General features: G+C 36.1%; 1 protein-coding gene across 1 annotated transcript in view; it reads left to right on the plus strand.

The window, feature by feature from the left end:
• The window catches only part of Hel25E (ATP-dependent RNA helicase 25E), a 50,093-nt gene that overhangs the window by 19,518 nt on the left and 13,524 nt on the right, over positions 1 to 17,051 (plus strand). Inside the window, exons 4-6 of the mRNA XM_081741171.1 lie at positions 5,583 to 5,766; positions 8,598 to 8,716; positions 10,585 to 10,716. Coding sequence (XP_081597297.1) covers positions 5,583 to 5,766; positions 8,598 to 8,716; positions 10,585 to 10,716 — 435 coding nt within the window. The remainder of the gene's footprint in view (positions 1 to 5,582; positions 5,767 to 8,597; positions 8,717 to 10,584; positions 10,717 to 17,051) is intronic.

Consider the following 17,051-nt stretch of genomic DNA (forward strand, 5'->3'; position numbering starts at 1 on the left):
GAAGTCACGAAGACAGTCACTTTTATTTTTACTTTTATATATATATATATATATATCCCCTTCCCCTCCCCTTCGTTGCACTGTAAAAGCGAAGTGAAGAAAACATTCCAGGCCCGAACCTTATCTATGTTGAAAGTTTGATCGAGATCGGTCGGGTGGTCGGGTTCAAGTTACTAACAGTAAGTTTTATTCATTTTCATATATCTTCCCCCTCCCCTAAGATTTTATTCATTTTCATATATCTCTCCCTCCCCTAAGATCTGTCAAAGTGAAATGATAAAAAACTTTCCAGGTTTGAACTAGATATATGTTGAAAATTTGATTGAGATCGATCGAGTGGTTCAAAAGTAATTAATTCACGAACATAGTCATTTTTATTTTTATATTTATTAATTTTTGTATATCCCCCTTCACCCCCTCCCCTACGTTGCTCCGTGAAAGTGAAATAATAAAAATCATCCTCATCTGCATAGAAAATTTGACCCAAGTTCGGTCGGGCGGTTCACGAGTTAAGTTTTATTATTTTTTTCTGTCCCCTCCTCCCCCATCCCTAAGTTCTACGTCAAAGTATATAGCTGAAAACACTCCCAGACAGAACCGCATCTACGTTGAAAATTTGATCGAGAGCGGTCGAGCGGTTCAAGAGATTGAGTAACAAACATAGTCACTTTCAATTTAATAATATAGATTTAATGGCACTAGCTGGTTGTTACATAATTTCAAATTTGTGGAAACGAAAGTTACAATATCACGTATTATTCATTGTTAACGACGGATGCTAGAGCACCACAAACATCCGTAAGTATCAGTTTTGGGAGCCTCTACAACAATAATAGTGCAACGGAGACAGACATATTAATGATGCACATCTGAAGCACCTTATTGTCTGTTACTATTACCATTAACAAGTAGGAACAAAGTCTCAAGGGATTGAAAATTTGACTTTGTTTAGTAAGTTTTAGTTCGGAAAACTTCTTAAGTATCACATCCAGTCAGATGATGACGTACAACACAGATCATAGTGCAGTTTACAGCAGTTTTGATCTCAATCTGTTTTAAAGATATGAAAATTGTTAAAGTTCGCAGCATTTTTAAAATTATGAAATTGCGAGAACTCGTTTAAATTAACTAAAATTATTGCTGTAATGCTACAGAACCAGACGAAGAAAACATTTTAAAAGGATTTCTCACAACTACGCAATTTTAAGCAGTATGGATCAGGGTGGATTGATTTAAATCACTTGATTTTTTAAATAAAAATCATTGATTTAAATCGAATTCCGAAATAAATTAATTTAAAGTGAAAATAAGTAAAATCCCATTTCTGTTCTGTTATTTCGATTATGGAAGTTAATAATCATAATACAATGAGACTTAAATGTACAGTATAGTATGAAAACAAGTGTCATGCAGAGGATGATTAGGGAATGATTAGGAATGACTAGGGATGATTAGGGAAAATGCCGTTTTGAACAGGTAACGGAGCAATCCTGAACATTTAAGACAAAAATTCTTTTTTGTGCGTGCCTGTTTGTTCCCAGATAATAGAGCGTATTTAGAGGGGTCATATACCCCCTCCATTTTTTTTTTAAATTTTATAACTTTAGGCGAAATTTATGTATTTCATGCCGCAAGCTAGTTCTGAGTTTTTAAAAATAGGCCCCTGCCAAATATCAGTAACTTGTGAAAAAAAAGTGTCATTTTGATAAACGTTTCTGTACTTTTTCCTTAATGCTTAACCTTTTAAATTATGTCACCTATTTTTAGGTGATGGGTAGAATCTTCATTAGTCGATTAAAAGAGTACCAATAAGGCTTTTTACTTCGTTTTCTTCAAGACTCGAAACATTTTAGAACACGTTACATGCTTTCACGCCTTTCTGCGTTGAGGCATAGTGTGTGATGACGTCATAAATTTAAAAACATATTTTTTGTTATGCGTATTATTATTATTATTATTTTTTGGCGGGTTACATTTTGCATTCATAAGACTGAATTTTGCACACTCGTTCAGTGCACCCCTTAATAATTTTCAGATGTTTTCAGATCTCTGCGTGGAAACAGCGGGGTCCAGAGGGCAAAAATGTTTTAAAAAACTGATATATTTAACAAAAAATAGTTTTTTTTCGTGATTTTCCCGCCTCAGATGGAGACACATGAATAGTACCGTTTGTAAGGCTGTTCTATTCTGAAGAAAATGATGTACGTACTATGCTCCTAGGATAAATAGGGATGTCTCAGGAAACTGTTACCTGAGATCCTGTTTTATACGGGAATCTGGGGTATTTGGGGAATATTATTTTTCGCGAGAGGCATTTATTGAAATCAGAAGCATCTTTTGTAACTATTTATGCATAAATGGTTCAGAGCCAAAGTGGACTCAAATAATTCGTATCTTTATTTACTTTTCTTACTGATATGCAAATTAAGTTGTTGTATTTAACTTGGATTAATAAAAGTCGTAGTGAACTAACTTGGACTAAAATAGTTCTTCTGTACTTTGCAGTACTTTGAAATTGTCCATATGTAATTTGTCTGAGGAAATTGTTATATTACATCCGGGTCATCTGGGGCATTGTGGGAATGTTCTTAGCTCATTGTTAAAGTTTCCTCACCCTTACTACTCAAGATAGAAGCTTGAAATTTTGTACACACATTTAGTACACCCCTTAGTATTTCTCAGTTGATTTTGAGATCTGTGCGTTAACACAGGGGAATCCAGAGGGGATCAAAATTAAAAAATCCCGATTACTCTGAAAATTTCCCGCTTCAGGGACACGATAGGGAAATGTGGATGTTACCGTTTCAAAAGCTGTTCTATTCTAAAGGGAGTGATGTATTTACAGTGATCCTAGGATAAATAGGGATGATGCTGTAGCTGCGCGACTGAAAGTCTATACTTTACCTTTAAAAAGAGCCATAATTTAAAAGGGTTAAGAAACTGTTTGGGATTGATATAGGTTAACGATCGGGAATAATTCAAAATTCAACCCCAATACTTTCACTTAAATGGCATAATTAGCATTTAATACTAATTCCTAATGCTTTTTCTTCAGTTCGCGACTTGTATTATACGAGGAGAGATTTGATTTAAATTAAAAAAAAAAAAATCAAAAATTAATTTTTTTTCAAAGATTTTTTTTCCACCCTGGTGTAGATATGGATTGAGATAATAAATTACAGTAAACAGCATTGAGATCTTTACTCTTAATGTAAACCATATGTGATTGGATATGATATTTATGTAACAATTTTAACAGAATAAAGCTTAAAGCCAAATTTTCTGTTTTGTAACTCTGTTCCTGTTTATTAGAAATGCGTCATATCATTGTCATTATGGTACTCCGATGTATAATGACTTGTCTACTTCCTTTGTGTTATTACTATCGTAGAGATCTCCAAAATTTTGATGTTTACCGATGATCGTGATAATATGGCGTCAGTTTGTAAACTGAAAAATAAAGATGTTAATCTAAAACTTCGATATCATGCAATTTAAAATAATAATAATCTGACGTAGCGTCATTTTTTGAAAAAGCAATATTTATCCTGTCAATATTTGCATGTTGCAAAATTTCATCGAATTTTATTCATTAGTTTACCCCTTTGGGGATTTTATGGTACAATTTGTACCATACGCGTTTTTCATGGTACATTGCGTTATAACTCTCCTATTTGAGCTTTTTCGTCCGGGTTTTTTTGTTTTTCAAGTCCAGAGGCATTGTAGAAGACAGTACGTATGGTTTCACACCTTCCTGCGTCCAGACATAGGTGATGACGTCATAAGTCTAAAATATATTTTTTATTTATTAAGCCTATGTTCAATATTTTTTGGCGCGCTTATTTTTGCACGTAGAAGATTGAAATTTTGCACAAACATTCAGTTCACCGAGTAGTATTTACCAGATTTTTTTTTTCAGATTTGTGAGTTAAAACAAGGGGGAACCAGAGGGTCAAAGGGTTGAAAAAAGGGATATTTTTACCCCCAGAAACCCTTTTTTCGGGATTTTCCCACCTTATATACATGATGGAGACACGTGAGTCATACCGTCTGAAAGGCAATTTTATTCTGAAGAGAATGATGTGCGAAACATGACCCTAGGGTAATTAGGGATGTCTCAGGGAATTTTTTAAAAAAATCTCTCTGTATACGGGAATATGGTACATTGTCGGTATATATATTTCTTGGCGGGCTTACTTTTGTACCTAGAAGATTGAAATTGAGCATAAACATTCAGCCTACCTAGTAGTATTTATCAGATTTTTTTCAGATCTCTGCATTAAAACAGGGGGGTCCAGAGGGGCTAAAAGTTGAAAACCGGGACATATAGACCCAAAAAAATCCCTTTCTTTGGGATTTTCCCGCCTTAGATACATGATGGAGACACGTGAGTCATACCGTCTGAAAGCCAGTTTTATTCTGAAGAGAATGATGTGCGAAACATGACTCTAGGGTAATTAGGGATGTGTCAGGGAATTTTTATCAAAATATACTTCTGTATAGGGGAATATGGGGCAATGTCGGCATATATATTTTATGGCGGGCTTATTTTTGCACCTAGAAGATTGAAATTGTGAACATTCAGTCCACCGAGTAGTATTTAACAGATTTTTTCCGGATTTATGCGTTAAAACAGGGGGGTGGGGTCCAGAGGGGCTAAAAGTTGAAAAAAGGATATTTAGACCAAAAAATCTCTTTTTTCGGGAATTTCCCGCCTTAGATACATGATGGAGACATGTGAATGGTACCGCCTGAAAGGCAGTTCTATTCTGAAGAGAATGATGGGCGAGACATGACCCTAGGGTAATTCGGGATGTCTCAGGAAATTTTTTCCCTGAGATCATAGTGTTTCGTGGTAATTTGGGGCATTGTGGGAATTCTTCATAAAATTTCTCCCGCCCTTACTATTCAAGATAGAAACTTGAAATTTGGCACACACATTCAGTATACCAAGTACTATTTATCTGATTTGTTTTAGATGGCTACGTTCACACAGGGCCGCTCCAGGGGGGGGGGGGCAAAGTGCGAGAAAAAATCTTTCCCTTTGACATTTTTCCCGCTCCTGGTATATGGTATGAGCATGCAAGTGGTACAATTTGAAAGCCAGCTCTATTCTGAAGAGAATGAGGTATGAACCATGATCCTAGGATAAATAGTGACGATGCAGTAGCTGCTTGACTGAAAGTAAAAAAAAAATTAGCCCAAAAAGCCGGAATTTAGAGTCGAGAAAAATGGTCCTTCCTATTATACTACTCATATGATTAATACGTAGGTAATAAGTAGTTGTTGCATTAGACAAAGCATGTTATGATCTGTAGTAAGTATTGCTTCAAAATACACTTAATTTCTGTAAGTTGTCAACTTTTCAATGATTCTATTATGACCAACATAGGTTTCACTGTATATAAATTCTTAATTAAAAGTATTCCGCTATTAATTGTACGTTACGTGTAAAGACTATTCGTGGAATGCGTGAACATCGAAACTGCATTGTGATAGAGCAATTAGTTGTAAGGCTATTCATAATTCAAATCGGATCAAACGTGTTTGAACATAACGTTTTGTATTTCTTTCCAACGTAGGTTGGAGTATTTTTCGGAGGACTTCCGATACAGAAAGACGAAGAGGTGTTAAAGAACAGCTGCCCTCATATTGTTGTTGGTACTCCAGGAAGGATACTGGCCCTTATTCGTTCCAAGAGGCTGAATTTAAAGCATTTGAAGCATTTCATTCTTGATGAATGTGACAAAATGTTAGAGCAACTAGGTAAGCTTTGGTTTCTGTCGAGACATTGTTCGGTAAATATATGTATAATGCTTTTTTTTCTTCAAGTATTAGTTTCATTCTTCAAGAAATTAGTAATTGAAAAGTCAATTACTGCAATAACCGCTGGCTATTTCGTGATGTAGTGAAAAAATATATTATTGAAATTTAAATTACAATGTTTTGGAGCACTGCTAGCACTTTCAGCAGCTGAAGGAATTCTTGTTTAGTCTTTGATGTGGGAAAGAAGCCAAGAGTGCTCCAAAACATTGCAGGACAACTTCGTAATAACTATTATAGTTATTAATTACATACGTAACGTTTTTGCATATTGTGTGCTCAATGATGATTTATTTAGATTGAGTGTTTTCAATGATCATGTCGTTTACAGAGCTGAGAGCACATAATTACTGTATATAAAAGTACATAGTAAGATGTTTTAATGGGCATGTAGGAACAGTTTTACTGTCTTAGTTTTTTCTTCCTTTTCTTTCTCTTGCTAGTTCTAATTCTCTAAACTTTCCAACAGTGTACGTTATTCAGTTCAGTGTGAATGTGAGAAGGAATGATTTCTTTTCGAGATTATTTTCAGATAGAATTGAATACCCCATAGTTTAAACTTAAAAAAAAGTTTTCGTAGGCATCTTTAAGTGTTAGCGAGTGAAAAGTGGTTGTGTTCCTGTCATTATCGAGTATTCCACAAAATAGTAAATTAATTCCTGAAGACATAAATAGTATCTTTTGAACATAATACTAGGAGGCAACGGAACCTACCTTCCTTGAGTGGAAACCTGTACATAATTGAAAATAATTACCGTACCGTTCCGTGATTTTTCATGTAGTTTCTTTTTTCTACTTAAGTATTAGGAACACCTGTGATACAGTAAATGCAGATTCACAAACGAAATGACAATATAATATTCTTAATGGGATATAGCACATTAACATAATATTTTTACGTACGTACTTTGATTTTTAGAAGGAATGATTTAAAGAAAGACGTTAGTCTGTTTTTTTCTATTATTTGTATCGTAAGGTTTCGGTAAGTCTATATTTAATGATTCTGTTTCACAAAATCTACAGAGAATTGTCTATCCAGGTACTCTCCTCTGTAATGTCTTATTACCTAGGTAGTATCCTTCCAAAATTTAATTTTTATTTTTATTTATTGTAAATGAAATATATATTGGTTATTTCACTTCTCTTATCTGTAGTTAGTCCAATATTCTTCAACATTATTGTAACCTGTATTAAGCGGAAACTCATCAAGGAAAAACGTTTAAAATAGGATTCCTTTATACACAGGTTCCCAGCATTCCACTTTAAGCTTTAAGTTTGTATATAATCTGCAGTGTATTTTAGGTATATTACATTATATATATATATATATATATATATATATATATAAAATTTTAATTTTCCTATCAAGATGAGGAATTTCCATTTTAGAGAGCTTTAAGGGCAATCTCAGCAATAAATCCTAGATACTCTTAGTATTGTAGCTTCTCCAAATTATTAGGTTTAGGTTTTTTTTTTTTTTTTTTTTTTTTTTTTTTTTTTTTTTTTTTTTTTTTTTAATAAAGTAAATACAGAATTTTTGTTGCTTGCTGTCTGCATATTTTAGACTAAGGTAAGGAAAAGTATTTGGCAAGATTAAATATTTACACTCTGCATATAGCTGCTCCACAAAATATAGATCTTAACGCAGCACTTAGCTGTTTTTAATTGAGTATAAACATTGAATTTCAATACACCCTGTCCCTAGTAAATACTTAGTGGCTTAGCGTAGCACAGTCGCTAATGCTCTCGCCTGTGGTGCGAGTAGTCTCGGGTTCGAATCCCGGTAGAATACTCGGTCGAAAAAATGTAACAACTTTTCAGGCCAGCCAACTTGAGTGAAGTTTTTCTTGGGTTTCCCTCATGTCCACTCGGCGAGCATACTAGACAAATGGTAGTACTGTATCTAACATGTAGGTCCCTTCCTCCTCTATTCCTTTGTTGCTTTTCCCTTTCCTGGATAGTATGCTCGCCGAGGAACGTCATCTCATACATGACGGGCTTAAGAGTCTTCATCCCGGCGAAATTAAAATACCGCTAATTTTACAGTAATTATGTGATATCTTCAAATAGATAAAAGATAATCGAAATGTGGAACAAGAGCGCCCTAGACAATATTATTTTACATGAGAAACCGTTATCACGACTCACTTATCTGCTTTCGATTTCGAGCCATTTTGAAAATTGGCATTTATTTTCGCGTTTCTAAACAGCTGAAAACGGAAAGCCACTAGCTGACTTGTGATAACGGTACCTCACGCAAAATAATATTGTCTAGGGCGCTCTTCTTCCATATTTCAATTATCTTTTATCTATTTGAAGATACCACATAATTACTATAAAATTAGCGGTATTTTAATTTCGCCGAGATGAAAACTCTTAAGGCCGTAGCTACTGGTAATGACCAGAAATTTTGTTTTAATACTTTTCTTTACCATAGTCTTGAGAATGCCGACATTTGTCAGCGAACTTCGAAGTTGAATATATTTTAACAATCTATAATAATTTAGAGAAGCCAGAGTAAATATCTTGTGAGTTTGTTGAGATGGAGTTTCCCGTGAGACTTTGACATTGCACAACAGTGTACTGCGATGGAACGAAAAGAAATGTATTATTGAAATTATATAAAACAGCTACATTAGTAATAGCTTAAATTTATTTAAGATCATATATATATATATATATATATATATATATATATATATATATAGCCTAAATTGTAATTTATGAATGCTTTCAAGACTTCTGTTTCAAGTTGGTTTATTATTATTTTGCAGATATGAGAAGAGATGTTCAAGAAATCTTCCGCAGCACTCCCCACGAAAAGCAGGTCATGATGTTCAGCGCAACATTGAGCAAGGAGATTCGACCAGTCTGCAAGAAGTTTATGCAAGATGTGAGAATTATATTTATTCTTGTAGTCGAAACACACGTAATTCTATACATACACTCCTTTGTAATTGTTTCAAAATTCCATTTTCGGTTGTTATTCCTGATCAAACTTCCTATCCTAGTAGTTGTTCGGGGGAGGTGAGTGGAGAGAGAACAACGATGAGATCAGATATCCTTGTCCTTAATCCATGAGCTCCATTTAAATGCATCCTTTAAATCCCTTATATTTCGATCCTGTCAAATAAACAACAAAACCCTCCGACGCATTCTATAATCTTCTAACATCAGCTATCATACACTGCACTGTAGTTTAAAATAAATACATAAACAGCGAATTGTTAAGTCCCTTGGCAGTGGTATGGGTGGGTTCATATAAGAAGATCAGAAGAATTGAAGAAAGAAGATTCAAGAAAGAAGACAGAAGAACAGAAGATGGGAATAAACGGGGAATGGTCTCTTTATTCGTTCATGTTCAGTAGCATATTTTGAGTTCATTTTCTTTGGACAGTGCTACAGTGCTTTCAAAATTGTTAGGTAGTTATCCCATCATCTTATCATAAATAAAAAAGGACGAGAAGTGCGTCTTAACACCGAGAGGTTGCATCGAGTCTATGAAGCATTTCTCCGACGTGGGTGATAACATGTGGGGTGCGTTGGTTAACCATGAGCGGGCAGACATGCCATGATCCTTTGTCATCTCAAGGACGAGAGGCTGGTCCAAGTGTGCCGTTCTTGGAGGCATCTCGAAGAACCGTATGTAGAAATTTAGGATTAGTTGTATCCAGGTAAATGTAGCGTACTATGAATAGTGTTAATAATTTAGGGAGAAAATGATCAACATGAAGTTGTGGATTCAGCTTATCATTGGTCTACAAAATCATTTTAAGTATATTACACACAGAGAAAAAGTAGGTACAATATAAGGTTATTTCTACTCAGATATGTCTGAATTTGTAGCTCATAAGTAGGATGTTTGTACATGTAAATACATGAACTAAAAAAGTGACTGGTTTTAAGAAATGAGAATTGAATTTGATTCTGATCATAAGAACTTTTATTAAGGTCTTATTCCCTCTGTCTAGCTTGTTCTGAAAACAAAAATAAAATTAAAGTCCACAGAATTTAATTGTAGGGCATGGATATATTAAAGGGGACGGGAGCACAATTATAATGAATTTTAGTCCAATTGAATTGAATACGCAGTTGTGGGGGATTTAGTTGATTGTGTGAAAAACTTTAAACTCGCTGCAATGAATGTCAGGTAGGTAACGTGTATTCAGGGGACGGGGCATGAGATTTCGAAATGTCTTTGGAATTTTAGAATTACTTTTATCAAAGTGCTAATAGACTAAGAGTGCTGATTTCATTTCTGACAATGAGGGACACAAAACGATTTTTTACAATTGAATTTTAAAGAGTAATGGAAGTACATTTGACTTGTGATAAAATTAGCTGAATCCATTATTTTGTATTTCGGGTTTTAATGAATTATTTGATTTTGTGATGCGGTGCTTTTTATATCATTAATGTTATAAGTAAAAATGTTCAGTAGATTTAATCATTCAAAGGAGGTTACCTTTATTGCATAAATTTCAGACTCTAAAGTATATAAGATTTTTTTTATATAATTGCCTGAAAATTATTTGGTTTTTCATTAAATTTTTAACATACACAAATGATGATATCAATAGATAGGGACATCTGATGCAAAATGCAGAATTAATCTATCCTGATGTGTTTTTTTGAATTGTTAATGACATTTTTATTTTTTGTTTTTATTTATTTTTTTTAATGAGATGGGTTTTGAGTCCTCCGTAGCCTGGGTTTGGGGGAGGGCATACCCTTTATGTTTTGTGAACTTATATTTTGCAGCCGATGGAGGTATATGTGGATGACGAGGCCAAGCTTACACTGCATGGTTTACAGCAGCATTATGTCAAGTTGAAAGAGAATGAAAAGAATAAGAAATTGTTTGAGTTGTTGGATGTTTTAGAATTTAACCAGGTAAGTAAGTTGTACAATTAAAAGAAGTTTTGAAATCTGTAGTAAATAAATAAATTTCATAATTAAAAAAAAAAGTCTTAATTTGTTCTGGAAAATTGAATTCAGTAGACTTTGTGAGATTAGTTATTTAGATTATTTCGTAATCCGACGGGTTGATTTGGATATTTGTATTGAGGACTTTTTGAATTTAGAGTTTAATCAGTTTTTGAAGATAAAGCCGTGTACATATTCCACCTATAATTCTATCTTAAATTGAAGAGCAGTTTTCAAGGAAGATTAGTACCTTCAGTTTTTGGTAAATTACAGATCGGTAGTTTTGCAGATATATTGATGAAAATACGAGTTACCTTCGTAGTTTACGATTTCGAGGTTGATCAGTAAGTAGCGCGCAACAGTTTGTGAAAGAAAGTGTAATAAGGAGATACTAACTCTCTCCATGGTCTGTGGAACGTAGTGTTTCGATGCCGCGTTCACAAAAGCTCTGTATTGGCTTCCAGTTTTTACTTTGTATTCCTATTTCTGCGAGATTAATCTCAATATTGTCCTCCCATCTGCGCCTAGGTCTTTCTATTGGTAGTTTTCCGATCGGATTTCCAGTTGAAACTTTGAAATCGTTCTTACGTTCTTCCATTCTGGCTACGTGACGTGCAAATAGGCATGATTATCGTTTTATATATTTTAAGCTTCAAATTCCTTGATAATTCGTGACGACAAAATATTTCGAACTGAATAACAACTCGAATTTCTTCGTGGATATAATTTTGGTCTGTTAATCCTCGATATTTGAAAAATCTACTTTGTAATAAGGTAATACATAAAAATATATACAAAATATAGTCTCATATTAAAGTTGCTTTTCAACATAGCCGCTAAGTCTCTTAACACATCTATCGCGGCAGAAGTTCCAGAATACATTGTCCATAGGAGTCCGTTGTTTGGGAATACAGGTTGACATTTAAAAATCCGGCCATCGATAATCCGGTTCATTTAGATATCTGGCTGGATTTTGGAGCCCATTTTTCAAATTTACCGCGCCTGTTTCCTGGAGGCTTCCTGTGCTTTGATGGTGGTGTAGTTCATAATCAGTTGAGTCTTGCTTGCATCTGTTAACAGGCATTTCTTCTCAGTTCTAATTTTGTCATCTATTTTGCTGAATTTTCTTCCTTTAAAGGATTGTACAAGTAATTATTTTTTGGTAAATATGTAGAGTACATAGAACTATCCGAAATACGGCATTCCTCAGGTTCGGAGGCTGGCGGATTTTTGAATCTCAATTTTTATAGCTATCTATACAATCCGATTTTACTTAGTCATCGCAATTGAAAGTGACCGGCTAAGAATTTCTTCATCGGGCTAAAAAGATATAGTCTGAAGGTGCCAGATCAGGACTGCACGGATCGTGCTGGAGCACCTCCGAACCATACTTCCTACGAACAGAAGTAGCAACATAGGGCCACGTATTGTCATGGAGGAGTTTGACATCTCTAGCATTAATGTTAGGGTATTTGTGACGAAGCCTACGATGTAGTATTCATGCTAGCCCCGCATGTTAGAAAATACATCACTAGAACCTCTTGCATATCCCAGAATACAGTCACTAGCATTTTAGTCACCTTGGATTTCTTGGGTGAGAAATCAGTATGTTTCCATTTCATGGATGCCAGCTTTGTTTTAGGCGCGTAATGATAAGCCCAGGGCTCATCACCAGAAAAGCATTCCTTCACAGAGTACTGTGCCAGGTGGTCCAGCATATCATTATTCCTGCCCTTGTCATCTGTGAGGTTTTTTGGGACCAACCAAGTACTCAGTTCACGGGATTTTCATCAACCACATCATACCCTGTACCATACGAAGTGTTGAACATGTCCAAATGTTCAAAGATAGGTTCCCTAGTCATTACAAATTGACTGTTGGCTGGATATTACGAATTGTCTTCAATGGCGATAATATTCTGTTCGCTTCATGCTGTTACTGGACGTCTGTCACGTTGTAAATTTGCAAGATTTATACTCAGTGGCAACTCCAGGGTCCTATAAGAGGAAGTCACATCAACATAGGAGCGAAACCGGCTTTCCTTTTTCACCCCGTAAGTCCCACCTCCCAGCTTTGAGGCCTCTAATAATTTATTTTGAAAGCATTCTTTAAATTCTTATGGGAGGCAAAGTATCACAGGAAAAATAACCACGAATTGCTAATCATATATCCAGTATTATTAACTTGCTGATGGTAATGTTTGCATGGAGCATTGGAATGCTAGCTTGTGTTAAATTTCGATTGTTTCCACCTTAGTTTTCAGCAACATGATTCACACGTTCTTCTGCCAGGAATAGAACCCCGGGATTTCATGCATTTACTAACCACATATCTATGAGGAATGCCAAAATTGCGTGCAGTTTCGCAAGCGTACTGGGGACCGAATTTACAGAACCTCCTTAAGTGGCAGTTGATCCAGATTCACAATAATTTCGACCTTCAAGCTACTGAAGATAATACAAATTCATGTTTATGTAGCCTCTTCGTAATGCTTCATTTTATTTTTTTGACCACTATTCTCTGCTTCGTGGTATTTTATAATTGAATTAGAAGTGTAACACTTACGAGGGGAGGTGATGAAAAGTTCGTAACCTAACCCAGAAGTAGTGTACGTGGAATAATGAAAATTCACAGTTATTTTAGATACTCCCCTCGAAGCGCAATACACTTCTTGCACGATCCTCCAATTTTTGCAGACCAAAGAAGACTGTTTCGTAGCACCAATCATCTTATCAGATCCAAAATGATGTCTCTTCAGGTTTCGAGTTTGGGGAATAAGTAATATTTGACGGAACCAGATCTGAGGAATTAAAAGGATGATTTAGACGTTGAAACCTTAGATCATCCAATATCAGTCTTGTTTTCAGTACTTCATTGACAGGGGTATTGTCCTCAAGAAACAGAATTATTATTATTATTATTATTATTTCAATTTTATGCGGCATGGCACTTTCATTTTGTCTTTCAGTTTGTTAGTAGTGCAGAGTAATATTCTGCATTGAATGTTTGACCTTTGGACATATAGTGTGATTACGACTCTTACCTTATCTCAGAAGAATGTTTCCCAGCCGACTTCTGTCTCTTGAATTCTTGGGGGGAAGGGGGAAAGAACCTGAATGCCATTACTACGTTTATGTTGTTTCGTTTCGGGATCGTAGTGGTACAATTTGTGACAATTTGGTCGACATTACGGTCAAAATAGGATACGGTTTTCCTTGATGGCCTCTCATGGTTTTGATCTGTTGACAGATTTTTGCGGAGAAATGCCCACAATCTCTGACACACTTTTGCTGAGATCTGCGATTTTCAAGAATAATGCCATGAATTTCATCGACGATTTCGGGGACAGTCACTGTTGTTGGTCTTCCTGCACATGAAATATCACCTGTTGATGCCACGTTTAAACTGTGCAACCTAGTTCTTCACGACTGTCTAAGACAGTGTGTCCTGTAGTGTTCCATTGATTTTCTCAATTTGTTTCGGTGACCCCCTTGGTAGAACAAAAATTTGTTAACCCTGATCTCGATCTCGATGTTCGTGAAATTCGCTATCTGGACACACATGAACACTTCAGGGGCCTAAAAAACAAAGAATTTCGTTACTAATTTGAAAATTTGCATTTGTACATACAAATAATGTTTTATACATTTCATTATTCTATCTGCTCTCCTCTTGGGTTAGGCTACGGGATTTTCAGCACTCGCTCTCATGTATTTGTGGCTTCGCATGCATTCTTTCATAGTAACATTTCAGATTAGATTAGTTTAAGATGTACTTCTAGTATATTCATACGTTCTTTAAATGCATTTTACAAAATGTTAAGCACACATGCATTAGGTATTAAATTCGAAATCCTAAAGTGCACTAAAAGTTTTTTTTTCTTTATTTCATAATTATTTATATTTGTGCATTGTATTTTATTGAGCACAAATCTTCATTAAAACCTATTGCGAAGCACACTTTCTCCCTTGAAATAGTGACTTATTCTTCTGCGTAAAAGCAGAAAAAAATTCTTGCATGCAGCGAGCGAAAGAGCTTCGACAGGCAACGCCGTATTCCCTTCTCTCCCGTCTGCATCAAGGAAAAGAAATATTTCTATCAAGAAAATTGTGTAATTACACTGTACGTAAGGCCAGGCGCTGAAAGGGCTGTTTTTTGACTGCAGCATACGCTAGAAAAAATCAAGCGAGAACACGTGAACAGAAGGTAACATCAAGCATTGAAATTTATGGTATATTGCTATATCTCATGGACATCAAGGTTGCAAACTCTATAACAACTGAAATTTTATTCAGGCTTTTCTCATATACATGAATAAATGCCAATAATTGCTCGTTTGTTTTTAAATATTTGTTTTTCATATTAATTGGGGAGGCAAGTGACTGATTACATTATAGAGACGTCCCTGTTCACACGACCCTCTTCAAAGAATTTGCACCAACTATAGATGTTACTGCTGTCCGTACTGGCATCCCCATATACACGCAGAATTTGCTTGAATTTTACTCGGTTTTTCTCCTGTTGCCCTTGAAAAATTTCTTTTCTGTTCTTCACAAGTAGATTACATGCACCATCTTTGCTCAGTAGTCATGCTTTTGCTACTAGAGGAGCACCTAAGCGAACAACTACCGATTGCAGTGCGAACTTAAAAGCATTCTCTTTCAATTTTCACGTCTCAGATCAGTATAATTCCGCTTGAAAAATTGTGCATTACTTATTGATTTGTCCTGGTACTTAAATGAAAAAGATAAGAAAACAAAAATAGTTGAGTTTGTTAATCGTTTTGTGTAGTAGTGCACAATCTGAAACTGCCAACACTTAAGTTACAAATGTGGCTCAACCTGAATAGGCAACAGTCAAGACTATTGTGTAGTGGTTTCGTGGGTGACAATAAGAAAGTCATTGAGAGCTGAAATGTTTCGACTAGATAGGATGCAGCAAAGTTCAAACCAGATTTGCTTGGGTATATATTTGTGGCGTAAACAGAATGAATTTTAATGCATTGCTTTTAGTTTTGTCTCACGGTTATTCCCTGAAGACTAATCTTCGAAAGTGAATGAGTATGAAATAATCGCTGAAATGAGAATGTGGGAGGAAACTGATACGATGTCCACCACAAACTCATGGCCTACGTTGAACCAGGAACCCCCTCGCACCAGAAGTCGCTGTACTTCTGAGCCACCATGCCCTTTCCAGTGCATTGTCTGGCCACAAATGCACTATTAGACAGCAGTACACACAATTTTTCAATTCTTGCTCAGCAACTTCATAGTGTGTACTAATGAACTGACTGTTGACTATTCCGTGATACTGATTGCCTTTGATTATTGTGGGTTGATTTGTGACTGCGTTGGTCTTGTCACTGCTAGTTATACTACCTATACTACCTAGTTATATCATAAATACTGTCACAAAGTTTGGGAGTGGCGCTGTAAGCATCCGGAGTGGCACAGTGCTGCCATCTGTGTATAAAGCGGAAGATACATGTAGTGTGTGTTTGACTGTTCATGACGATGGAGTGGAGCGATTACGAAAATCGTGTAGCAGTAATTGCACTATAACAAGGTCGAGAAGACAGCAGGTGAGATTTTCAACCTTCTGAAACCCCTACAAATCAGCAAGAGATTCGTGTATCGCGCGATACAGCGATACACCGAGACTGGAACGGCAGCTGACCGCGCAAGAAGTGGGAGACCACGAACAGTACGAACCCCCTAGGTCCAGAAAGCAGTCGCAGCAAGAATTCGAAGAAATCCTGTTCGAACACAGTGTGATGATTGCCGAATTGAACATCAGCAGAAATTCCATGTCTCATGCTCAGGAGTGACCTACATCTACGGGCGTATAAGAGGTGGACTTGTCACTTTCTGACCCAAACATTAATGCCGCAGAGGGTCCTTAAATCAAAGACTATTGCGGCGTTATGCCAACAATCTACACACAAAGATTCTGTTCACTGACGAAAAGGTGTTCACAATTGAGCAGGCCTACAACGCCCAAAATGACCGTGTGTATGCCACGTCATCTACTGCAGCTGCTGAGGCAGCTCCAAGGGTTCAGAGGGCACATCATTCTGCCTCAGTGATGGTTTGTTGGGGAGAGCTACTCAGGCACAACCCAGCTACATTTTTGCGAACAAGATGTTAAAACATTTGCCAAGGTGTACCAGGACACAGTGCTAACACCTATGGTGAAACCACTGTCTGCTACCATGTTCCCTGGAGAAAGGTGGACCTTCCAGCAGGATTCCGCCCCAGGCCATAGAGCGAAAACAACCCAGGACTGGCTGGCACGGAACGTCT

Source organism: Thermobia domestica, chromosome 2 (genome assembly GCF_964235325.1).
Source record: "Thermobia domestica chromosome 2, izTheDome1.hap1.1, whole genome shotgun sequence".
NCBI lineage: Eukaryota > Metazoa > Arthropoda > Insecta > Zygentoma > Lepismatidae > Thermobia > Thermobia domestica.